Source organism: Ornithorhynchus anatinus, chromosome 12 (genome assembly GCF_004115215.2).
Source record: "Ornithorhynchus anatinus isolate Pmale09 chromosome 12, mOrnAna1.pri.v4, whole genome shotgun sequence".
Classification (NCBI taxonomy): domain Eukaryota; kingdom Metazoa; phylum Chordata; class Mammalia; order Monotremata; family Ornithorhynchidae; genus Ornithorhynchus; species Ornithorhynchus anatinus.
The window spans coordinates 47,439,251-47,465,375 of record NC_041739.1 but is presented as its reverse complement, the minus strand read 5'-3'; the positions used below and the strand labels follow the sequence as shown (position 1 = coordinate 47,465,375).

General features: G+C 43.8%; 1 protein-coding gene across 4 annotated transcripts in view; it reads left to right on the top strand.

Annotated features, from left to right (window-relative positions):
* NFKB1 (nuclear factor kappa B subunit 1) overlaps window positions 1-26,125 on the top strand; it is a 149,778-nt gene that overhangs the window by 24,367 nt on the left and 99,286 nt on the right. For 3 of the 4 annotated variants that reach the window (XM_039913679.1, XM_029076687.2, XM_029076688.2), the window contains exons 2-4: window positions 10,540-10,588; window positions 14,644-14,728; window positions 21,617-21,657. In XM_039913679.1, the coding sequence (XP_039769613.1) occupies window positions 10,547-10,588; window positions 14,644-14,728; window positions 21,617-21,657 (168 nt within the window). In that variant the 5' untranslated portion in view covers window positions 10,540-10,546. The remainder of the gene's footprint in view (window positions 1-10,539; window positions 10,589-14,643; window positions 14,729-21,616; window positions 21,658-26,125) is intronic. The other variant, XM_039913678.1, reaches the window with a different exon arrangement.

The following is a 26,125-nucleotide window of genomic DNA, read 5'->3' as shown; positions in this document are numbered from 1 at the left end:
TTGCAAGGATGGCGCTTTTGTACTTCTAGAGATGTAACATTCTGTATTATTAATCCCCTTTAATTCTTGGCAATAAGTTCATGCCTCAAAATGGTTGCCTGAGAACATCAGTAGGGTTTTAGAGTACTATGTTACTGTATTTGTACCCTGGTAGATCATTACTAAATATGAGCAGGAGTTGGTGTTAAGTATCACTTTTTTTTTGGAAAGATCTGAACAGTTTGATCACCCTTCATTTGAGGAGTTTTCACATTAGGGAATGTTCTTAGGCACTGATTTGTGCCAATGCTTTTATGAATTCTGCATACATTTTTGAGTATGACCCTAAGTCTATTTATTATCCTCCATTCTTCTGGCAAACAAAAAGAGCATCAAAAAAGCAAGAATATTAGCCAACTTCTACGGCAACCATTTTCCATCTTTAAAGGATGTTGTTTTTATTAAAACAAGGAAGTGTAGGGGAGGAATTGATTTGACTTTGAAGTGCTTTTCAGACTCTGATTATGAAATGCTATTTTTGGAGCAGTGTAAAAAGTAAGCCCGTCTTAATCCTGATTACCCTAGAAAAATAGAATAAAAGAACAAATATTGGGAATCAGATAAAGAAAAAACACCATTGTTCATTGTGCGTCTCAACTGTAGCTTCACTTATGACCCACAATTTAATGTTGCCTATATGAGAAAATATCCATCTGGAAAGGAGCACTTTACCCTACCAAATATCCATCTGGAAAGGAACACTTTACCGTACCAAAAAAAATGCGGACACCATATTTTATCAGTACTCAGTAAAAATAGCTTGTAAGAGAATCCTCCTAAAACTGGCAGGAAGAACTGAGTTAGAATGAAATTACCCACAAGAAATTCGTTCTCTTTCCAAGATTATGGACTTCATCTAGGACTAGAACAAGGTCTGTTAGGACTTCATCTGCTTATGAGTTGGAAGAGCAGGGATTTAGGAACGTTTTGGTGAAGAAGAGCCAAATGGAATGAAATAATTTGAGAAGAACACCAAGAGCCATACAATTTATGTCTCTTCCCCCGCACCCCGCCTCGTGGTGTGGGATAGCATATAATTATGACAGTGGTATTGGTTAAGCGCTTACTATGTGCCAAGCCTTTTTCTAAGCCCTGGGTTAGATACTTATTAATTATATTGGACACGGCCACTGTCCCGCTCGAGGAGGGAGAATACGTGGTTGCTTCAAAGCAGTGGCTGGTGCTGCTAGCAGAGCTGGGAAAGGTGAGGAGGGGAAAGTGAAAGGGGAAGGGAGGAAAATGGGAGAGGTAAATCTCACCTGTGCCGGGCAGCAGCGACATGGGAGAGAATCAAGGGCGAAGACTCAGGTTTACTGCACGGAAGGAGGCGATAGTAAACCATTTCCGTATTTTTCCCAAGAAAACTCTAAGGGTACACTACCAGAGCGATTGCAGTTGGAGAGCCGGGGGTTCTGGGAGAGACGTGTCCATGGCGTCGCTATGGGTCGGTGAGACTCGATGGCGTAGGGCAAGGCAAGCGGGGAAGAGATTTGGGAGCCGAAGAAGGAGGTGGGGGAATGCTGGAGCGGCACGGGGAAAGGAGAAAAAGGGATAGGGAAAGAGGGCTGCGGAGGGAGGAGGAGAGGAAGTAGGGAAGGGAGGGAGAATGTTTGTCATGCTCGTGTCTGCATACAGTTCCCCCGAGCCAGGAGTGAAGAAGGAGGCAAGGTCAGGGAGGAGCATCTGTGGGCTTGCCCTTTCCCTGCTTCTGCCCCTTCCTTTGCTCCGTCAGTGAGGCATTTGCTTTGGTGGCAATTTGGAGGACACTCAGCCCGCATTAGCATCTGCAGAAGAAACTGGGTGAGGTCTCTGGATGACTTAGAATTCATTAATTCATTTATTCATTCAGTCGTATTATTGAGCGCTTACTCTGTGCAGAGCACTGTACTAAGCCCTTGGGAGAGTACAATATAACCATAAACAGATACATTCCCTGCCCACAACGAGCTTACCTATGATGGCATGGGGTCTTCTCAACCCTATGTGGCTCTGGAGGTGTTTTGGTCAGAATTTGTGGCTGAGGCATTCCTGCTACATGACAGAGGTGGAGAGAAATGGAGGACCAGGAGAGAAACTTTTAGCTTAAACACAGTTACATAGATTTGAACTGAGTTGTCATATAAGTCGGAGCTTATATTCTTGAAATACCTCAAGTTATGGAGAACCTGCATTACAGTACGTACAAATTGACCAACTCTTTACACTTTCCCGGAACCATTTCTTCCAGCAGTGCGTCACATTTTGTCCCGATAGATGCACATTGTCAGAAGGACATCCCTAATTCCCAAACAGCGTGAAAGCACATATAATGCATAGATCTTTTAGGGCTTATAAAACATAGCCCTGTGGCAGGAAATGTGTGTTGTGCTTCTAATGTTTTTCCAAAGTGGTTAGCATTCAGTAGGTGTTCCATAAATGCTGCTTCTACTATCTTCTAAGTGCCTTTAGTTTAAATTGATTTTTAAAATATGATTTTTCTATAGGAGAAGCACCGGAGAAGGTGTACGTTTTCATGCTGGCAGCAGGAAATAATGTCTTTTCTTCCTAAGGCTTACAAATCTGAGCCGAGACGTCTTGAGGCTTCACGCAGCCAATCTGTGGAAGTCAGCACTGGCCACTAGGCTCCAGTCTGCTCAGCATTTGCTCATCTTTTCTCTCTTTTTTTTCTCCATCCTTTCAGAGAGGCAAGGCTAGGAATGTTGAATGGGAGGGAGAAGTCGGAGGGGTGAGGAAAGGGGACTTTCCTCAGAGTATCTTTCTGTGCCATGCTTTTAGGGACTCCAACGATCTGTGCCTGTGAAATTTTACACTTTAAAACCTGCTTGTTTTCTACTCCGTGGGTCATCTTCCTCAAGAGATTCTTAATTCCTTTAGTATTCTTTCGACAATCGTGATGATTATTATTAAAGTCACTCTTAACTAGAAAAAAAGTAAGTATTTCCGATAGTTGCTATCGTCCCCTTAGAAAGAGAACCTCCAGTTCTCAGCAGGCTCTGTACTGTACTGCCTAGTGGGTGGACACATGATCTCTAGAGTAACCTCAGGCAGAGAATTATTTAATTTTGTTTGTAGAGTGTCACCCATTATTGAAACCCAGTAAACGATTGGTAGCTTTTGCACTGGTGATTATTTTACGACAATGCCTTGAATTAAAGGCAATTTTATTCATTTTTAAGTGAAAGTTTCCAGTCAGACCCTTGTTTTGAGCCAAATATTTTTTTGTGGAGCATATCAAGGCAACATCAAAGTCAAGATATCACATAGGTGCAGGAAAGTAAACATATCCCTTTCCACCTTTGGCAGCTAGATCCAAGCTAGGAGGAATCTAGATTTTTAGCCTACAGTTGGCAGTTTAGAGTCACTGGCAGGGAGATACAGCGTGGCCTAATGGAAGGAGCATGAGCCTGGGAGTCAGAGATTCTTACCCCCGTTTCACCATTCATAGGCTGTGTGATCTGGGGCGAATCAGGTAACTTCTCCGTGCCTCCAGTTCTGTCATTGACTGAACGCAGATTCAGTACCTGTTCTCCCTCCCATTTAGACTGTGAGCTTCACGTGGGACCTGATCATCTTGTATCTACCCCAGCGCTTAGTACAGTGCTTGGCTATCACAAACATTAGTTATTATTCTTGGCTTTTCATCTTCAATATATGAATGGATGTTTTCAATGAGGAACTCTTCAGGGAATTTGAAAGTGGACACGGCCATTGCCAATGTTACGTGAAATCATGGCCCTCGTTTTACAGTGAGCCCCTTCCGACCTAACCAAATGCCAGGGCTGTTCCTTCTTCCCATTAAATACGTCAGGCATTTTTCTCCAGGGAAATTGCTACTCATGTTACTTAGTCATACTTCACACCCATAACAACGGGGAGCCCCAACCTTTAGAGAGCCTTTCTTTTGATACTTAGTAGGTTAATCACTGAGACAACTGAATGGCATCATTCAGAGACCATTTAAGAAAAAAAAAGAAAGGTACTTGTCTCTGTGTGCATCTAGACTCCACCCTAATTACAACAATAAAGATAAAGTTCAAAACCTGGGGTTAAAACCTTAGACTGAATCCAGGATGTTGTATGTACCAATGAGTAGTTCATTATTCAGTTGGTTAACTTCCCTGTCTGTGCATGTTTTTGTGCATTTCATGCAAAGTGAACCCACAGATTAACCCAGTATTTTTCCCATGAGAAATTGGCATTTTTTTCCTTTTCTCATGCCAAATGATAAAAGATAATTTGCTGTTAAGGTAATTTAAATGTAATTAGATCGGAATGTTGCTGAGAATCTTCCTTAAACCACAGAATCCAGAGCTGACACCCACAGACCATATATGCCAGACCCCCACTTCAGAGCACTGTTGAGATCACATCTCCTCCAAGGGGTCTCCCCAGATTAAGCCCTCCTTTCCCCAGCTCACTCTCCCTGCTGCGTCGTCAGTGCGTTTGGATGTGTGACCTTTGGATATATGGTATTCGCCCCACCCCCAACCCCACTTGTCTACCTATCGTTAAATTACATATTGTAAATTACTTATTCATATCAATGTCTGTCTCTCTCTCCAGACTGTAAGCTCATTATGGCAGGGAACCTTGTGCTAACTCTATTGTATGGTACTGTCCTAAGTGCTTAGTACAGTGCCCTCCTCATAATGAGTGCTCCATAAAGGCCAATGATTGATTGATAGGCCAAACTTCCCTTTGCAAGTAAGTCTATGCTACCAAATAAAGGATTCAGAGATCTAGTTGGTAGAGAAAGAGCTAAGACTCGCTCTCATCATCAGTCTCAACGGCACGTACTAAGGACAGCCTTAATGAAGAGCACTGGGCCAGATGTTGAGGAGAATTTACAAAAGAGAAATAAAAGTGGTCTATGATTCTTGATAGTACCCTAATTTTGTCTCTTGAAAAATGGATAGTGTTTATCAGGTGGGTATATGACTGAGAACCCAACAGGAAATTCAAATGAATGTATAAGTAATCATAATTATTATGGTATTTGTTAGAACTTGCTATGTGCCAAGCACTGTTCTGAGCGCTGAATGAGAAGCAGCGTGGCCTAGTGGAAAGAGCACAAGCCTGGGAGTCAGAGGACCTGCCACTTGTCTGCTGTGTGATCTTGGGTGTGACATTTAACTTCTCTGTGCCTCAGTTCCCTCCTCTGCATAGTGGGAATTCAGTACCAGTTCTCTCCTAATTAGACTGTGAGCCCTGTGTGGGACCTGCGTCGACCCCAGCGCTTAGTACAGAGCTTGACGCAAATGCCACGATTCTGAATAAGAGAGTACCTCCTGCGTCCCATGAAATCATCCTCCCATTGTCACTAGCCAAGCCCATTTTAGAATGTACTCAGGCCTCCTTTAACCCGAAGGACTTGACAAGCCCCAGGTTAAAGAAAACTTGGGTTTAAGTACGTGCTTGGACCAGCACTTCATATATACGAACACAAAACCATTCCTCCCAACAATCATTCATTCATTCAGTCCTATTTTTTGAGTTCATACTATGTGCAGAGCACTTTACTAAGTGCACGGGAGAGGACAATAGGACAATAAACAGACTCATTCCTTGCCCACAGTGAGGATGCATTCTAGGCGGGGAGAGAGATACTAATATAAATAAATGACAGATATGTACATGAGTGTTGTGGGGCTGGTGGGGGGATGAATAAAGGGTGCAAGTCAAGGCAATGCAGAAGGGAGTGGGAGAAGAGGGAAGGAGGGCGTAAGGAAGACCACTTGGAGGAGATTCACTCATCCAGTCATATTTATCGAGCACTTACTGTGTGCAGAGCACTGTAGTAAGCACTTGGGGAAGTATAATACCACAATAAACAGACACATTCCCTGCCCACAACGAGCTTACAGCCCAGAGGGGGGAGACAGATGTCAGTACATATAAATTACAGATATGTACATAAGTGGGCCTGGGAGGGGGGAAGATCAGTAAGGCTTTGAAGGAGGGGGAGAGTAATCGTCTGTTAGGTTTGAGGAGAGAGGGCATTCCAGGCCCGAGCTAGGATGTGGGTGAGGGGTCAGTGGTGCGATAGACGAGATCGAAGTACGGTGAGAAGGTTGGCACCAGAGCAGAGCGTGGGGGCAGGGTTGTAGTAGGAAAGTAGCGAGGCGAGGCAGGATGGAGCAAGGTTATCGAGTGCTCTGAAGCCAACGGTGAGGAGTCTTTGTTTGACGCGGAGGTCGGTGGGCAATCACTGGAGCTTCTTGAGAGGTGGGGAATCGTGGCCTGAATGTTTTTGTAGAAAAATGATCTGGGTAGTAGAATGAAGTACGGACTGGTCTGGGGAGAGAGAGGAGGCTGGGAGATCAGCAAGGAGGTTACGGTAGTAAAGGTGGGATAGGATAAGTGATTGGGGATGAAGACTGTGAGCCCCACGTGGGACAACCTGATTACCTTGTATCTCCCCCAGCGCTTAGAACAGTGCTTGATGCATAGTAAGCGTTTAACATATACCAACATTATCATTATTATTGTATTAACATGGAAGCCGTTTGGATGGAGAGGAAAGGGCACATTTTAGCGATGTTGTGAAGGTGGAACCGACAGGATATTTAGTGATGGATTGAATATATTGGTTGAATGAAGGACAGGAGTCGAGGACACCTCCCCCGAGAAGCCTTCTCTGACTAAGCCCTCCTCTTCTCCCACTCCCTTCTTCATCACCCTGACTTGCTCCCTTAATTCAGCCTCCCTCCCCACCCCACAGCCCCTGTGCATGTAGCTGTAATTTATTTCTTTATGTGTATTAGTATCTGTCTCTCCCTCTAGACCGTGAGCTCGTTGTGAGCAGGGAATATGTCTGTTGTATTGTACTCTCCCAAGCACTTAGTACAATGGTTTGCACACAGTAAGCGCTCAAGAAATGTGATTGAGTGAATGAATGAATGAGGATAATGCCAAGATTACAGGCTTGTGAGACAGGAAGGATGGCAGGGCTGTCAGCATCACATTGTGTTCTCTCCAGACAGACAGGCATAGTAAGAAGAACATTTTCTAATTCTCTAACATCACTTAATCCAAACCGTGATGTTAAACTACACAGTGGAGAAGTCTCTCCCCACTCCCTCCAGGCTCGTATCTCCTCCTGCCTCCAGGACATCTCCACCTGGATGTCTGCCCGCCACCTAAAACTCAACATGTCCAAGACTGAGCTCCTTATCTTCCCTCCCAAACCCTGTCCTCTCCCTGATTTCCCTGTCACTGTGGACGGCACTGCCGTCCTTCCCGTCTCACAGGCCCGCAATCTGGGTGTCGTCCTTGACTGTACTCTCTCCTTCACCCCACACATCCAATCGGTCACCAACGCCTGCCGGTCTCACCTTCACAATATCGCCAAGATCCGCCCGTTCATCTCCCTCCAAACTGCTATCTTGCTGGCACAAGCTCTCATGATATCCCAACTGGGTGACTGCATCAGCCTCCCCTCTGATCTCCCATCCTCCTGTCTCTCCCCGCTCCAGTCTATTCTTCATTCTGCTGCCCGGATCATCTTTCTATAGAAACGCTCTGCACCTGTCACTCATCCTCCTCAAAAACCTCCATTGGTTGCCTATCAACCTTCGCAGGAAACAAAAACTCCTCACTCCTGACTTCAAAGCTCTCCGTCACCTGGCCCCCTCCTACCTCACCTCCCTTCTCTCCTTCTACAGCCCACCCCGTACACTCCGCTCTTCTGCCGCTCACCTCCTCTCGGTCCCTCGTTGGCGCCTGTCCCGCCACCGACACCTGGCCCACGTCCTACCGCTGACCTGAAATGCTCTCCCTCCTCAGATCCGCCAAACTAACTCTCTTCCCTTCTTCAAAGCCTACTGAGAGCTCACCTCCTCCAGGAGGTCTTCCCAGACTGAGCCCCCCTTTCCCTCTGCCCCTCCTCCCCTCCCCATTCCCCCTTTTCCCTCCCTCTTCCCCTCCCCACAGCACTGTGCATATTTGTATATATTATTTATTGCTCTGTTTTATTAATGATGTGTACATATCTATGATTCTATTTATCTTGATGATATTGACGCCAGACTACTTGTTTTGTTTTGTTGTCTATCTCCCCCTTTTAGACTGTGAGCCCGTCGTTGGGCAGGGATTGTCTCTAACTGTTGCCGAATTGTACATTCCAAGCGCTTAGGACAGTGCTCCGCACATAGTAAGCACTCAATAAATACGATGGAATGAATGAAGTTATGAATGCCGCATTATAAACCAGATGTGGAAAACATGGAGAGTATTCAAAGCAGATCCACAGGCTGTGGAAAGGTTATAGTACATCATATGAGGAATGATAGAGAGACTAGGGTTCTTATGTCTGGAGAAGAGAAGGCTAGGGAAGCTTTATCATTTTCAAGGAATGAAATCTAGATAGCAAGTGAGAAATTACTGATTTGGCACAACTCTCTTTATGCAACCTTGCCTTTGACGGAGTAGGTACGGCCAGAGCCTGGAGTGCCTTTGGGAGATTTAAGTAGGAGGTCCTGGGCTAGTATAGGAAAATGAAATATAACTGGAACATAGGGCAGGAGAGAGAAAATGAGTCTGAAAGTTGGGATAATAATAATGTTGGTATTTGTTAAGTGCTTACTATGTGCAGAGCACTGTTCTAAGTGCTGGGGTAGTTACAGGGTAATCAGGTTGTCCCACGTTGAGGCTCACAGTCTTAATCCCCATTTTACAGATGAGGTAACTGAGGCACAGAGAAGTTAAGTGACTTGCCCAAGGTCACACAGCTGAGGGTACATTGAGGGAACAGCATTCATTTGAAGTCATCATCTTTTAAGTATTCTACCTTAGCACCACATTTTTCCAGCCCCTCAACATCATTCAGTAGTTGTACTTAGGAAGTGCTTAATGAATAGAGAACACGGTACTAAGTACCGGGAGAAAATACACAGTTGGAATTAGACACAGTTCCTCTCCGGGGGGTCACGGTCTAACCGTATAACGGCGGAAGAGTGGGCTGGAGAAATAAAAAGCATTGAGACGATATAGCAGTAGAACAACATGAAAGACAAGGGTAAATAAAATAAAAAACAAGATCAGTAGGGTGCTAGGGCTAGAGGAACAGAATTTCAGGCGCCCCATGGCTCAGAATCCAAGGCACGCCCGTGGTCACTCTATCACTGCAGTGGCCGCCTGACTTCCTGAGGTTTTGTTGAGGCCTCATTCTGCAGGTGTTGTTCTCTCTCCTGCCAGGGTGGTAGAAGGCAAGACAGGATGAAGTCAGTGCTGGTTCCCGGGGGGGGCAGAATGCCTGGTGTCTAGTGAGGGGGTGGGGAACTCCAAGGGCAAGTGATCTCAGCTCGTATCCCCGTTGCCCAGCTCCCACAGAACCTTTCCGTAGCCAGGGCCTGTGGTGGCGGGAAGATGGCAAATGCTAGCTGCTTCCCTTGGCTACAGTGGAGGGGGAAGAGGAAGGGAAACCGAGGCACAGATGCGGCGGCACCCACCCGGGCTCCCTAGCTGTCCCAGAATTAAAACATGAGACGTTCCAGCTGTTCCCGAAGGGTTTGGGCAGAGGATGGAGATTTGCTACCTTCCGACTCCAGTAGAGCCATCTGGAAGTTTGCATCTGACGATGGTGAAGCTGGGTCCGTGATTGGGTGTCTTTGAGAGAGAAATCTCTTTCAGGCGTGCACATTTTATCTACAAAAATAGAGTAGTAAATCTCTTTAGACCTTCTGCCATTTAGATGAGCATTGCTCGGGTACCGTTGGCTAAGAGGGGAAAGGCGTGTTTGAGTTGTTTTTGCAGTAGTGGTGACGGTTTGCACTGTGTTATCTGTCCATAAGTTCTCTCCCGACATCCCAATACCCCGTTGTACGTTTTGCAAAATGGCTGGTGAGGGTGACTGGGTTACAGTCTGTGGTCACAGGGCAGAACACCTCTGAGACTTCTGTAGCAGTAGACACCATTGTGCCTTCACCCATCTGGCAAGCCATCATTGAGTTTGGGTTGGATACTGGGAAGGGACAGGCTTCAGAGAACCAAAAGGCCAAAAAACCATTATTTTGGGTCTTTTTGACCCAGGTTGGAATCTCTCAGGTGATGTCAGAGACCTGAGATGCTGGCATTCCAGAGCAGACATCACCTCCCCCGGGGCCGTCTAATGATTACCCGTTTCGGAGGGAAAGTTTCGGAGGGAAAGCGTTTGCCCATTTAACAGCTCTCTTCTGACCTTGTGTCTACATACGGCTCAACGTGGTGTCAGAAGAGTACAGACTTTCATGAATGTGAGGTTCTTCAGGAACTCGCCGCCCGTGTCATGGCAGACCTGACTCTGAGCGGATGAAGGTTTTCCCTGATGTTGAGCACTGGCGATATGTGATCAAGAGAGACTGAACATCTCCTTATTTGGTCATCTTTCAAAATAACTATATCTTTTCTTGTGTCTAGGCTGCTTTAGATACGGTCTTGCCTGAAGGTGGGAGGTTAGAATAGCTGTGTTCTCAAAACCCCTTTCAGCCTTATGATTCTTTTATTTTCAATCGTTATTTTTAGTTCCAAAATGGCAGAAGAGGATCCTTATATGTTGGGAGTGTCTGATCCGGTAAGTGCTATCATCATTCGTACCTAAATTGTTCCCAAATATTCTTGACTAAGTTTTTTGTTTATATTTTTCCGTAATGACCGTAATGTATTGTGCTCTCCCAAGTGCTTAGAACAGCACTTTGCACACATTAATAAATGTAATTGATTAATTGACTGTTCCAAATCAGCAGAACTACCAGTGGAGTCAAGCTCTCTCAAATGAAGAATGTGTTTCTGCTGAATTCAGGTTTTTTTCCTACAGAATGTAATAGGTCGGTTGTAAAAGGTCAGGGAAAAGACCCCAGGTAAGATTTTCCTTAAATTCTTTTTAAAAGGTGAGAGGATCAGAGATTCAGGTACAGTTTAAACATTGAAAGAAGCAGTAGTGTTTGTCTCTTTTTTAAAAATATATTTAGGGAACTGTGCAAGGACAAATAATAATAGCACTTTCCCCCAGATGGAGTACTCTTCGTTGCCTTTGAAGCTTATATTATTGTTCCCATTTTATACTCTAGAGGAGTTACACCTAACAGGAAATCCATTCCAAAGAAGGGATCAAAATTCAGGCTTTGTAAAGCAAAATTAATTTTTTTCTTTGCTTCTTAAAGTAGGCAGTGACTTGAAATAGACCATGTGAGGTCCCCTCCCCCACACCAGACTCTCAATTGGGGAGGGTGTGTCCTTACAGGGAAAATGTGTAATTTCACTTTAGAAAGAAAGTAAAATGGGGGTAGATCTAGGAATGTTTTCTTTGTCTGACAGATGTTTGGCTATTCAAAATGTCAAAACCTTTGTTTTACCTTTCACTTTCAGTGTCCTGTCTCTGAGAATTAAAGCTAACATCTAACCTAGCTCATAGGCATTTCTGCTTGGTTGAAAACCATGTTTTCCTGTCTGTGCACAGGAAACCTCTTTACCAACAAAAGTTTGTCCTCTCTACCAACACAAGAATAAAAGCAACTGGAGAAACTTTCATCTTGAAGTTTTTTCTAATGTCAGCAGCTTCTTCATCAGCAAAGGGAGTGGAACATTTTCTAACTCGTTAGCTGTAGCAGACTGTCTTTCCACCCCTGGGACTAAGGGAGCTTCATTCCCCCCCTAACCCTGCCCCGGTTTTTGATGAGTTTTCCAGTTCTTAGACCTTTCTTGTAGTGAGGGAGCTGTTAAGTATGTCAAGAAGATATTTTAATTATTGCAGTGAGGGAGCCGTTCAGTATGTTAAGAAAACACTGGAATTATTGCCTGTCAGTAAGTATCGAACAGCTCAAGAAGCTGCCCCGTGAGGAGCTCCACCTCACCCAGACCCCGAATGTGGCCCTTTCCCGAGCCATCCTCTCCTTTAATCAGTCCTCACTCTATGTAGCTGCTTGTCTTGCAGGTCTTTGGGCCCGACCAGCTGCGGTGAGTCGGAGCAGGAAGTGTTCCCTCTGGTAGATTTTCATATCTCTCCCTCCAGGCTGCTTTAGCCAATAAGCCAACTGGGCATTTGTTCAGGGCCCTCAGTGATGCTGACTCATACCTTCTCCCCTCCTAAAGTCAGTTAAAGTTCAGAAAGACATATGGTTAACTGTGGAGTTAGATCAAGATAGTGGAAAGGTTCGGGAAAATTGAGTTTTCCTGGGAAAACTCCCAGAAGGCTTAGAGGGCAACTCATAATTAACCCAGGTATTTTCAGAGAGAAATGTTCCCCAGGAAATATTTGAAATCCTGTGTGTGTTCACACATACAGGTGTGCCTGAAAAGTACAACAGACACTGCCCGGGAGAGGAGGAGTGAACAGCCCAGAAGTCTGTTGAGAGTAGACCATCAGTGGTGAGGTTTTCTGACCGGATAACTCCCTAGAGTGCCTCATATGGTTGGCAGGCTCAGCGAGAATCCTCAAAGGACTTAACCAAAATGGGTCAAAGCAACTACTGTGGTCACTTTGGCCCTGAATAGGTTTTGAAAATAAATTTCTTGGATCAAACTTCGCAAAGCACCCCTTTCTACTTACTCACCCAGTGAGAACAAGACTGGCAGGGCCAAAAAGAATGTGAGTGGCTCTGCCCCCAGCGGCCAGCATTACAGTCCATCCTCTGGTGCCGGCCCTCGGTCCTGAAGCTCCAGGATCGAAGTTCATTCCGTGTTTTGGATGGGAGACAATATGGGTGTCCAGCGATTACTCCGTGGGCCCAGTGCTGCTGGATTTTGCAAAGCCCTCATGCGGTGCCCAGTGTCATTGTGTCCCGGTACCTATGCCACTGGAGCTGCCTCCCTGGGTCCATTAATTTGCACCTGGCACAGCTTCTACCGTTCTAGCCAAGTCCTCCCCTTCCCAGGCAAGGGTTTTTTGGGATAATAGAATGGGAAGAGAGGACAGGTGAGGGTGATCCTCTTCACCACACTTCCCCTGCTGCATGTCTGTGGCCTCACTCCCTCCCTTTCCTAAACCCAAGATTCCTGGGTCTCAGCCCTGGGAGCCCTTGAATTAATCCAGCCCTTGAATCTAGACACACATATGCATGTATAAACAGGCCCTGACCACGGAAACAGATACGCAGTGAATAAAATCATGTTTCCTGCTATCCACGTTCCATTTGGAGTGACTTCAAGTGGGCTCCGGAGAAAACAACTTAATCGGCTAGAGAGGCAGCTAAAACCAACCCTTTCCCCGTCTGAAGATGGGCAGTGGAGCTATTGAAGACCCTCGTTCTACCTGGAATGTGTCAGACCTCGAAGGAGCTGCAGGGACCTGACTTGAGTAGCTGTCGTGTCACTCAGATTGACTCATTTTACCTGCCACGGCATTGCTAGGCTACACTGTGCAGATGGCATTCAGTTAATCAGTGGTATTTACTGAGACCTCCTTGTGGGCAGTACACTGTTCTGAGTGCTTGGAAGAGTAAGAGTACCACAGAGTTGGTAGCTCCACAAGAAGCTTACAGTCTCAAGCGGGAGGATAGACATTAATATAAATGAAGTAAGACTGTGTACATAAGTGCCATGGGGTGGAAGGGGTTCGGGGGCTGAGGGTGCGGCCGACCCGAACACCAAAGTGTTGATTTAGCTATATTGGTTCTCTTTATCAAACTGAAAATTGAACGTGCAAACTAAGATATCAGTTCGGAACTTCACCCGCGCAGCAATACGTTGTATATTGATCATCTCCCTTGAGCCTTACTCATTCATAAATCTTCCAGAAGAAACACATGAGCCTTGCAGATCTTTTAAAAAAGATCATTTAAATGTTTACCCACCCGTACTAGAGTCCTAGTAGAGATGCATCTGACAGTAGGGAGCATCCTTTAGTTGTATTTATTTCAGGCCAAAATAGTTACTGTGGGTTAGTGTCTTGCCGGCTACAACATCTAAAGACAATCTGAGATCTGAAACTGTAAATTACACTCCAGACTCGGGAAATGGAGAGCACTGCTCTTCTCAGAGTACTCAGTTCTTGTCGTTTGGCCTACAGTGTTTTAAATTAGAAGGCTGTAAGGACATTCAGAGGTGTTTTTCTGACAATATACAATTCTCTGGGAGGGTGCAGTGAGATTTTGGAAAAAATGGGTCTGTGTGCACGCACACACACACGTAATAGTGGTCAAGGAGCCTATCCTGTACCAGGAGCTTTCTGTTAGGATCAAAGCTCCAGTATTATAGAAGAAAAGACTGGAAGTAGAACTAATATTGATTAAGCTCTTACGGTATGGAGAGCACTGATCTAAGCATTGGGAAAGAATGAGCCACCGTCTCTGGACCTCAGGATGCTTAGAATCTAAAAAATGCAGTCTGAGCCACTTCAAGCTGTTGCAGCCAGACTTATGGTTTGGTTATCATTAAACAATGAATGCGAGATCTATTTGTGCAGTACAGCCTAGTTTTGAGGAAAAAATTAGATAGTAAATGTTACCTAACCCTAATTAGAATAATTTCCACGAACATTTTCGGTATGTTTTTATGGTGTGCATTTACTCTTAAAAGGCTTTCAGGTGACTAATAAATTAAGATGTCCCCAGAAGAAATTCTTAGTTTGTACTGTCATTGTTTTGTACTCCAGGATGTATGAATTTAACTTTGAAAATTTCTCTCTCGCAGATGTTTCCTATGGAGCACTTCAATATTGGAATAAGTGCCATACTTAATAATTCAGGATTTTCATCAGAGTTACCACTTACAACAGGTAAAAATATCTTTTGGTCCACTTCATTTATATTTATTTGTCCTTTTCAAGGATGGCTTTGAATTTTGTCTTTCATGATTTATAAGTCTCCAAGCTGTCTTTTTTTTTTTGAAACTCAAGAGTTGTTTCAACTGGTACTGAATTGAGGCTCACCGAATTTTGAGTATGAACTTTTCTTCTGGAGTACAGAGAGCTAGATTGTCTTAAAATACCCAAATTTCATCACAAAAAAATTCACCTGCACAAAACTGTTCCCTGGTACATTCATTCCTCACGAGCCTTGTCTTCTCAAAATGCCGTTCCGTTGTTTATCTCCCCTTCTCAACTCCCTCTATTCATGAATTTACCTCTATTCATGCAAAAAACATCAAGCAAAATACTCTTGCCTGTTGGTTTCAAGGCACACTCCCTTTTCTCTCCTTACTTATCTCCCCTCTTTGCCTGCTCATCTCCAGTCCAGGCTCCAATCCCAAGCATTCTTTTCCACTGTCCCCTACTCTCACCTCTCTTGCTTCTGCCCCCAAGTCTATACCTTCTATCCCCTGTCTGGATTTTCTTATGCCTTTGGATCCCACCTTCAAAGCCCTTCTGAAATCCCACCTCCAAGGCTTTTGCTGATTGATTTTTTCGTCTCCCCAGGTCGTATCCTCCCAACTACCACTTCATTGCTTTGGGTCTCACAGCCATCCATAACACTTTGAAGCGTTATTGTTTCGTGGACTGTTTAAGCACAGAATTCATTCTCATCTATCAACCCATCCTTTTATTCCTTCTAACGAAATAATTTTATGCCAATCCCCTATTACTGGCCCCTACACACCTGTTTGTTTTTAATTAACCAATGAAGTGTTAGGGTTTTAATGCCATCACAGACCACTTGTAAATTTTCAAGCCTTGCATCTTTCCCTCATTCCACTTCTGCATGTGGACTCCCTGCTGTATGGCTGTCTCACAAACCCCTTTAATATTTTCTCCACTGGAGGCATCTTATCCTGACTGATAATTTAGGGTCTAATTTCAGGGTGGTCTTTGACTCCTTTTTTGCACTATGTCCAAGCTGTATTCCAATCCTGCCTTTTTTTCCTGTAGTGAACGTTGCCCTCCCCACCTCCTTCCCCACAGGCCCAGGGATTGTGGGCAGGGATTGTGTCTGCCTACTCAATTGAATTCTATTCTTCCAAATACTTACTGCACACAGTAAATGCTCACTATGATTGAATGAACGAAATCCATACCCACTGAAAATATTCATTTTTGTCACCTCACAAGGTATAGTGTGGCATCTTTTTCAGGCTTGTCCTTCCCACCCACCAGTAAATACAAAGCCCAAAGCGAAAATGTGCCTTTTCTCCCACCATGGCTAGCTCATATCCCACCCTCAATTACTTTGTCCCATCATCTTTCTGGATTTAATCAATCTATTGTATTTGTGAAGCAGCGTGGCTTAGTGGAAAGAGCACGAGCTTGGGAGTCAGAGGTCAGAGGTCTAATCTCGGCTCTGCCACTTGTCAGCTCTGTGACTTTGGGCAAGTCACTTAACTGCTCTATGCCTCAGTTACCTAATCTGTAAGACTACGAGCCCCACGTCAGACATCCTGATTACCTTGTATCTACCCCAGTGCTTAAAACAGTGCTTGGCACATAGTAAGTGCTTAACAAATACCATCATTATCATTATTATTGTTGTTATTTGGTAGATTGAATACGCGGGTTGAATGAGAGTGATGAATTGAAGATAAGGCTATGCTCATGGGCGGACGAGGTCAAAGTAGGAAGATGAAGCGTTTTCTTTTGGAAGTACTAAGTTGATGGGGCATCCAAATAGAGGTTGGGTCTGACCTGATTATCTTGTATCTAAGAACTTAATAAATACCATTATAATTATTATTATTATTACATATATTTTGCTCTCCCTCTTTCCAGGCTCACTAATTTACTGTTGGTAAAATAGGCCTTTTTTATGCTCACCTTTTTATTTCCTGGTCCCAATCCCTTCTCTCTCTCCCCTTTCTTCCACACTGTACCATCTGCTCTGAGCAACCTATCTGGTGAAACCTTGAACTGGAGAATGAATAAGTTAAGATGAGGGGTGAGAGAGAGTCCTAGGCATCACCTCTCTTCCCCTCCCCCCCCAAAAAATCTACCTCTCCCTCAAAACTCTATAAAGTCCTACAATTATCTGAAATCCACCTCCAGCCTCCCAAAAGTGTTTGGATTTCTTAAACCCTATAGCAGAAGACTATTTTGTTAAGCAAATTTGTCCTGCAGTGGGACATCACAATACTCGGCATAGTGCAGTTTACATGACATTCTCAAGTGATGTGTTTCTTTCCTTTTTAGCTGTCTTTGTCCAACTGTAAAAAACAAAAACAGTTCTCTTATAAACTGTGTTTGAAGATGTTCCCCTTCATTTTTTAGTTCAACATGCTTCTCCTTGTAGTCTACCTTATGTTCAGTTCCAGGTCTGAAGGGGGGAAGATGACAGACAGTCCTCTACCTTGAGCAGCTGAGGGTAAATTCCTTGGCTCTGTGTGCCTTGTCTATTAGAAAAGAGGAATTAAATCCATGATCCTGTAAGATCTTGCCCATTTAAGTCCTAGTTCAGTTTCCTGTGTTTGAATGAATGTTTTGCTGCTTTGGTGGCTTCTGAGCTTCCTGGGAAATTTGAGATCCAGTGCTTCTATTAAGAGTGTTACCATTCTCTCAACATTGATGCATATTACAAATGCAGGGCCTCAGTTTTGTCCTTGGAAGATGTGTCCATCTATCTCCCTCTAATGCCCTGGACACCATTCACCAGGCAACCTGGGGTAGAATTTTGCTTTGGGTGTTTACTGTTTAAAGCTAAAGTTATAGAAAGAGGAGTGATTAACAAGATGAATGTAATATCAAAGTCGTCTCAACAGATTCTCTATGACTAGAGCTTCTTGTTTTAGAAATTACTTTGACGTAATTTTTTACCCCACACTATAGCTGAAAACCCCCTCATTTCCAGCCTCCCTTCCCTGTCTTTTCTAAATGGGTCACTAAACAGCTGAAGTTTAGAGGTTTGTCTTGCAGCTGAACTTTTCATGGGCAATATTGAGAGAAAGATATATAAAATGCTTATATTTTTCTGTTAGATATTTTTCTTGATTAGTCTGCATTTGTCAAAATTTTTTAAAAAAACAGTCTGACAGTGTTTGCTAGTTTAGTTAGCGCGTTTTAAATATTATTAAAAGTTCCTAATCACCATGGTTCATTTTCCAGTCTTAACCAATTTGAAAGTTTCCCCTCATATGACTCTTATCTAATTTGGCTTAATGTTAACAAGATAACATCTACTGAGCAACTGTATTTGTCTGATTACTTCAAATTTGAAGAATGTGGAGTATATGGAGAAAATGTTAATACCATGTCAAAGTTGTCATTCCTGTTAAGTTCCACTGATTAATTTCTTCTGAAAAATTTTTCTGATCTGAAAAAAAAAAACCTATACAGCAGTAGAATGTTTCAGAATTCATTGCCTTATGTTTTGTGAAAAGGTACTGATGTCATTTCAAAATTGGCAAAGTAGCCAGGGAGGGTTTTTTTTGATAGTTTTCCTGTCAAGGTTCAGTTCTATTGATTAGAAATGGTTTTCTTTGCAGTTTCTAAAGCAATAGAAAATTGGGCATTACACATTTTCCTTAAGGCTACACTAAATGGTCTCATATGAACGAAAGTGAAAGGAAAGTTTATAATAGGATTGAAACTAAGGATGCAGAGCAATTTCAGTAAATTGGCAAATTGCTCCTTTCTGTCCATTCAGTACTGGAAGTAGCCAAAGTGGGTCAAGTACCATCATTTTCAGAAGACTTCTCTGTTAGTGACTTTTTCATTAATGTTTCCTCAGAAAATAATTTCTACATAGCTTCCTTCTGCTCATCCATTGTCATTTAATGCAGATACATAGTCAATTTTTTTTTAAGACAAAGTCATATAAAGTCACCTACATTTTCTCCTGTAGGGTTTTTGTTTTACAAATTTACTCATGGAAATATGTTTGTTTTAATTTTAGTTTGAGGAACAGAAGGTCTTTCAAATCCCAAACTGTAAACTGCATTTGAAAGCAAGGGAAAAGCACCAGAGGGTTGGGGTGCTGATGATCTAAAAATCAGCTGGGAATTTAGGGACTTTTTCATAAAAACTACTGCTTTTTTGCTTTTATGCATTCAGTTACGCTAATTTCCTTTTCAAGTTCAAAGACCAGAAAAGTCTTTTGTAAGGATTAAACTGATTTTTTTATTTTTTTTACCCCCCCCCCCCCCAGTGAATATGAAGATGATATTTTTATATATTTTATCAGATATCTGTTTTCAGCAGGACCATAAGTTTGTGGTGTTCTGAGCTGGACAAATGGCCACTCTGAAATCTGGGATGGTTACAAGGGCTCAGCTTAATTCCGAATCAGAGGGATTAGGAAAATTTATCGTCCAACTCTTTAGTTTTGTAGACTAGAGTGGCTCCAAACAGACACAACGTTAAAGAAAGGAGGCAGTGATGACAAGATTGGGCGGGGGGTGGGGGAAGCCAGAGAAAATACCGAAAGGGAAAACTGAGAGATTGAGGGCTTTAAAGATCAAGATTGAATAATATCAGACATGTAGGTGGTGTTCTGTGTCTCAAAGCTTTCTGCTGGTCATTTTCTTGGAGGAAGAGTCTCGAAAAAAAAGGACGACACTTTAGCGTACGGAAAAGAAAGAAAATAGCTCCCAGTTGTTGATTAGCTCAAATCGTATTTAACCATAGCTTTTTTTTTTTTGAGGCCCTATATTAAATGGCTTCCTCCCCGCCCCTCTTTCTGATTCTTAACAGCCTACTTGTAGCTGCCCTCCTATCTTGCATCTCACTACCTATTTCCTTGTACTCTGCTCCTCCCAAGCCAACCTTCTCACTGTTTCCTGCACCATACACCCCTGCCTGCCCACCGGCACATACCAGTCCCTCTTCCTAGAATGTGTTTCCCCTTCCTCTCTGCCACACTGTTTCCCTTTCCTTCTTTAAAGCCGAACCAAGGGCTCACCTGTTCTGCAGAGCCTTCTCAGGCTAACCCCGTATGATTCCAGTCACATGAATCAGTCGAGGAGCTCTACTCTTGGATGTAAATCTTTGTGGACTCGTGTTCTGCCATTTTTGTCCTGTTTTATTTTGTATATGCATTATTTAAGCCTGTGCATCTGTGTTGCGTTTTCTGTCTTTTGTATCCGTGTTGTGCTTGTCAGCTTGTTAGGAGGACTCCTGGGATGTCAGTGTGGCCCAATGGAAAGGGCAGAGGACTGGCAATCAGGAGACCTGGGTTCTAGTCCCAGCTCCACCACTAGATTTCTATTTGACCTCAAAAAAGCCGCTCGATCTCTCGGTGCTTCTGTTTACTCAGCTGGAAAACGGGGATTAAATACCTATTCTACCTCCCTTTTAGTCTGTGAGGCCTTAGTAGGGCAGGGACTGGGTCCAGTCTAATTATCTTGCCCGCAGCCCAGTGCTTAGCACAGTCTCTGTCACATATAGTAAGTACTTAGCAAGTGCTGCTGTTGTTATTCTTTCCACAGCTCTTAGCAGAGCGCCTTGCAAGCAGAGGGCTCTCAAATACTATTGACTAGGCGAAAGCCCAAACCGCTTTTTTATTCAAAAAATTTTTGAAGAGACAGAGTTTGAAGTGGAGTCACAAAGGCTCTCGGCATCCTAATCTTTGCCAGCTTGCCTTGTTACATCTGCCTGTCCACTGGAGAAGGCGTGGCATGATTCAAACCAGTTCACCAGAATCATTTCAGATTTAAATTGTGAGATGGCAGATTTGAGCTCAGGGAAACTCAGCATTGGCCGTGAAATCTTGGTAGCCTACAGGTAATATCTCCTGGAACCTCAAGAGGCCAGTGGCATACTTACTAGACCATTAACACAGGGTCTTTTTTAAATTACAGAAGCGAGAGCATAAACCTTGCATTACCGGTTAAAGTGCCTTTATGACCGAGGGCGCTGAAAGCGCTATAAAATTTTATTGAATTGATTTTTATTTCCTTGGGCTGTGGCAAGGAAGGAGAGACAGTCTCCTTTGATCTTATATATTTTAATACCCCCATAAAACACCCTTTTAATGCCCTTTCTTCCCTTTCCAAATGTTCATGAATATACATTTATTTTAATTAATTATTTTAATTATGTCTTTGGCTCCAGTCGTATGAAAATCTCACTTAAAAATGGAATACCTTATGTAGGCAATTAAGAGCCTGATTCTGTTAGGGAAAGAAAGTCACTCCAATCTCTACTGCCTTGGAGTTTACACAGGCTCCCCAAGGTAAAGAAGCTGTAGGTGAGAGTGTCTTCAGCCTATTCAAAAAAAGGAAATCCTTCACTTTGTAAATCTCCCAGAAAAGATTTCATAACTCTTCTTGATAGTGCTCCCCTTAACTGCCGCTATATACGGCCAGCTTGATTCCACAAGATTAGGTGGGGCCTGAGGTAAGGAACCCGTGGAAAATCCTGGCCTCGTACATCAGAATAGCTAGCACTAGGCGTTTTTATTTCATTCACCTGGGAAGATATTTTCTTCTGGAAGCTAACCATAAATCATCAATTTAGTACTTAGCAGACAGGCAAATATTTATTCCTTGCTAGGCACAGGAGCATAAGGTAAAGGATAAACACTGCCCTCCTTGAAGAAGCATACAGTGTGATAGGACAAGAACAGTTTTTCCTGTTTCCTTTTCCCCACCCAGATTCATTTTACTGTGGTAATCTGAGAGTAGCCATGTATTCCTAGTAAGGCAGTTAATTTGTAGTAGATCCAAGAAATGTCTTTTTGATGTTTATTTGCATGGTTGTTCCACCGCATACTAGAATAACCTTCTTGTTTACATTTTGTTTTAGCAGATGGCCCGTACCTTCAAATAATAGAGCAACCTAAACAGGTAAGAGTGTGTTTTAATGCTCAAAATTAAAAGGATAATAGATTGTAAAATTTTCAACTGTTAAGTAAATATTATGAGATGCTTTTCTGGGCCTCATATGTTTATTCCAATATTTTTGCATTCCTATACTCAAAACAGAGATGTAATACTCAGATTCATTCACCACTAGCAGTGGTAGAAGCCTTTATTGAGCACCTATTTTTTGTGGTGCACTGTTCTTGAGAAGTGGAGAAGTAAAGTGACCACTCTCCTGCCCACAGGGAGGTTACACTCTAATGGGGAGACAGACATAAAAAATATACAGCTAGAGTGGTCAAAATATATTGGGCAGATATATGTGTAAGTGTTTATGTGTGTGTGTATATATACACACTTGGGTGCTAATGGAGGGTGTAAATAAGTTTATAAGTACTACAATTGGCTGAGGGAACGGTATGACTCAGGGTGCTGGGAAATTAATTGTTGGAGGAGGGTGGCTTTTAGAAGGGATTTGAATGCAATGTACAAAGATTCTGTTATATAAGTGCACACCGAGTTCTACTAAAATGTAGGAGTTGTGTTCTTGCAAAACTCTCCAGAAAGGAAATTCCCACTGCAGCACTCCATGTGCGACGCCGTGCCCGCACACACACGTGCATACCTACAAACCATTTCTTGCAATCCGCGGCATCCTGTATCGGAACAGTTTTGCATTGTCAGACAAGCGTTCCCTAGTTCCCTGACACGTCTTAGCCAAAACCCATAAAGAAAACAAATGTTTGGGCACACCTGGGGGTGCATTTGCTTGAGGATCTTTACACTGATTTATCTTCTCCTGCATCTACACTCCCCTCCCATGTGAACTTTCCCATTCCCCCTAAGCTGTCTCCTCCCTTTACTCCATGGGACAGTTATCTTTCCCCATCATTTACCTTTCCAGCAGGTGGCCCAAAGTAAGATGAGGGAATTGAGGCACAGAGAAAGTGAAGTGACTTGCCCACAGTCACAGAGCAGACGAGGCAGAGCTGGGATTAGAACCCAGATCCTTCTGATTCCTATGCCGTGCTCTGACCACTAGACTGTGTGGCTTTTGACTTGCCCAAAGTAGTCTTTCAGCGGGCAGCTGGCAAATTCAGGATTAGAACCCAGGTCCCCACGTCCATGCTCTTTCCACTCAGTCATGCTGTTGCTTCACTCAGCAGCTTGAAACATTTTCAAGGGTATCGTGCCTCAACCTGACAAGGGAAAGGGGAATAAAGGAGGAGCAGGAGGATCAGAGTGAGAAAAATGAATATTCAGGCATTTGTCTTTTGGGCCGTGGTATTTCTCACGTATTCTGAAGTGGGGGATGCAGAGGTTTCGGATCACCAAACTTTGTCTCCCCTCCCATAAGTGTCACACAAGATAGAATCAGTGTCTGCAAGTCAGTTACGTACCCTTCCTCATTCCTGGAAAAACTCCACCGAGGGGCATGCCCTCAAGAAAATTTTTCCAGGCTGCTGTAGGAATGGGAAGAGAATCCAACCCAATGGGGAACATAAATTAAGACACTAAACTAAATTGTGTTGCCTGCCTGCTAAATAAAAGTGACAATAAAAGTTAAAGCCAGTGAATGTAAGATGATCAAATTCAGAATCCCAAGGGAGTCAATGGGATAAATGAAATCAGGTTTAAGAAATCTTATTTTAGCAGTCTTAGAGTACGGTGGGAAGCAACCAGACTGGTGAGAGTCTGAGTTTATTAAAAAAAAAAAATGTTCAATAAACTGATTCTTCTTATTCACTGATTCCTCTTTGCCATAATGTAATAGGCCACGTAGACACGAGCCCCATTTAGCGTAATTTATTTAGAGTTGAGAAAGACTTCTGATTTCATCCCTTGTAAAATTTTCATCGAGCTTGGAAGTAGTGGTCAGGTGCATATATGGCTGGCAGTGGTTCTCTGATAGGCCCTCTGGGTTAAAAAAAACTAATGGAACCCCATTGTGGTTTATAGAACAGTTTCAGGTATTGTAAGTGGGTCATCATCTTTATTATTCTAGCAGTTCAAAGCTTAGGAAGTTCGGTTTCACCAAGCAGTGCTATTCAGTCCTAAGATGCAAACAAGTGCACTGGCCCATATAATTATAAACAACTCTGAACAATGCTGGACTTTCTCAGTGTTTTCCACATCTGTCCCAATTATTGCGGGGAATTCAGAAGGTAGTCAATAGCAGCAATTTAGGAGAATTGATTAAGTGGTGACCCACGGGAAGCCAGTACTCTTCTTCATCCGAATTCAGGACTAGCACAAAAAATGGAGGGGATCCTCACGTGTGTAGCTGATACTAGGTTGGGAGAGGACACTAGGTGTAGGGGGAGGTGCTGTTGGCCTCGGCATGGGGTGAATATAAGGTACTTAAAGGGTACAAATCCAAATGCATAGGTGATGCAGAAGGGAGAGGGAGTTGGGGAAAAGGGCTTCCTCAGTAAAGGACTCTTGTAGATGTGATTTTGATAAGGCTCCGAAGGTGAGGAGCGCGGCGGTCTGTCATATATGAAGGGGAAGGAATTCCAAGCCGGCGGAAGGTTGGGAGCTAGGGCTCGATGGCAAGATATACAAGATCGAGGTTCTGCCAATTGATCAGTGGTATCTGAGTGCTTACCGTGGGCCGAGCACTGTACTGATTGCTTGAGAAGAGAGTTCAGTACAACGGTTATAGAAAGTTGGTATTATAGGAGCAACTGAGTGCAAACTGGGCGGTAGCGGGAAGTCGGTGAGAGAAGGCAAGACGGGGTGAGCTGATTGAGTGGTTTAAAGCCGATGATAAGGAGGTGGATGGGCGACCACTGGAAGTTCTTGAGGAGTGGGGAGATGTGGGCTCAACGCATCTTTAGAAAAATGATCCTGGCAGCAGAGCGGGGAGAGGCCGATGACAGGAGATACGTGCTCGAACCAGCACAGTAGCAGTTTGGATGGAGAGGACAGGGTGGATCGTAGCGATATTGTAAAGGTAAAACCGGTAGGATTTGGTGAGAGATTGCCTATTATGAGCTGAAAGGGGGAAGTGAGGCGAGGATAATGCCACCGTTAAGAGCCCGTGAGATAGGGAGGATGGCAGAGTTGGCTACAGTGATGGGAAAGACAGGAGGGGGGCAGGGTTTGGATGGGAAGATGAGGCATTCTGTTTCGGACGTATTTAACTTGAGGTGGTAGCGGGACATCCAGGTGGAAGTGTGCTAAAAGCAGGAGGAAATGTGAGACTGCAGAGAAGGAGAGAGGTTCTGGGCTGGAGAGGTCGATTTGGGGTTCATTTGCATAGACCGACTCTTGCCGGAAGATTAGGTCTAGTTTCGGTTATCATGCAGCTAAAATGATGAGGAGAAATAAGAGGATGTCCAAAAAAGAAGTATCATAAGTAATTAGATGAGAAAGGTATTTAGGCTGTCAGTGCCCTGAGAGGAACTAGATCATGTCTCCTGAGTCTGTAGTGCTCTCCCAAGTGCTTAATAAATGATTCTGCCCAGAGTAAGCATTAGGGGACTATCATCCATCGGCAGATTATTGGACCCTCCCTGGGTAGGACCCACTCATCCAAGCGCTTGAGAAAGTGCAGCAGGAGTAGAAGCCGTCTGGCCTGCTCACAAAAGTCTTACACCCTAATGGAGGACAGAAATAAAAATATTGGCAAATGAAGTAATCATAGAGAAGTATGAGGTGCATACAGAAGTGCTGAAGGAGGGTATAACCACTAAATAATGTTGGTATTTGTTAAGCGCTTACTATGTGCCGAGCACTGTTCTAAGCGCTGGGGTAGACATAGGGGAATCAGGTTGTCCCACGTGGGGCTCACAGTCTTAATCCCCATTTTACAGATGAGGGAACTGAGGCACAGAGAAGTTAAGTGACTTGCCCACAGTCACACAGCCAACAAGTGGCAGAGCTGGGATTCGAACTCATGAGCCCTGACTCCAAAGCCCATGCTCTTTCCACTGAGCCACGCTGCTTCTCCCATCTGCTTGTAGCCACCCCAGCACTTAGTACAGTGCCTGGCACATAGTTAAGCGCTTAACAAATGCCATAATTATTATTATTATTATTGTCCCCAACTTCAAAGCTCTCCTTAACTGAGCTCACAATTCCCAACACCATTTTCCTCCGCACTGTCACCTATGCACTTGAGTACTTCACCTCAGGGCGTTCGGATAGTAACCTATCTCTCCCTCTCCAAGCACGTAGTATGTGTGACTGTGGGCAAGTCACTTCATTTCCTCTGTGCCTCAGTTACCTCATCTGTAAAATGGGGATTAAGCCTGTGAGCCCTACGTGGGACAACCTGATGACCCTATATCTACCCCAGTGCTTAGAACAGTGCTCGGCAGATAGTAAACGCTTAACAAATACCAACATTATTATTATTAATCTGAATGAGATTTCCAGATGAGGGAATTGAGACACAGAGAAGTTAAATGACTTGCCCAGAGTCACACAGCTGACAAGTGGCGCAGCC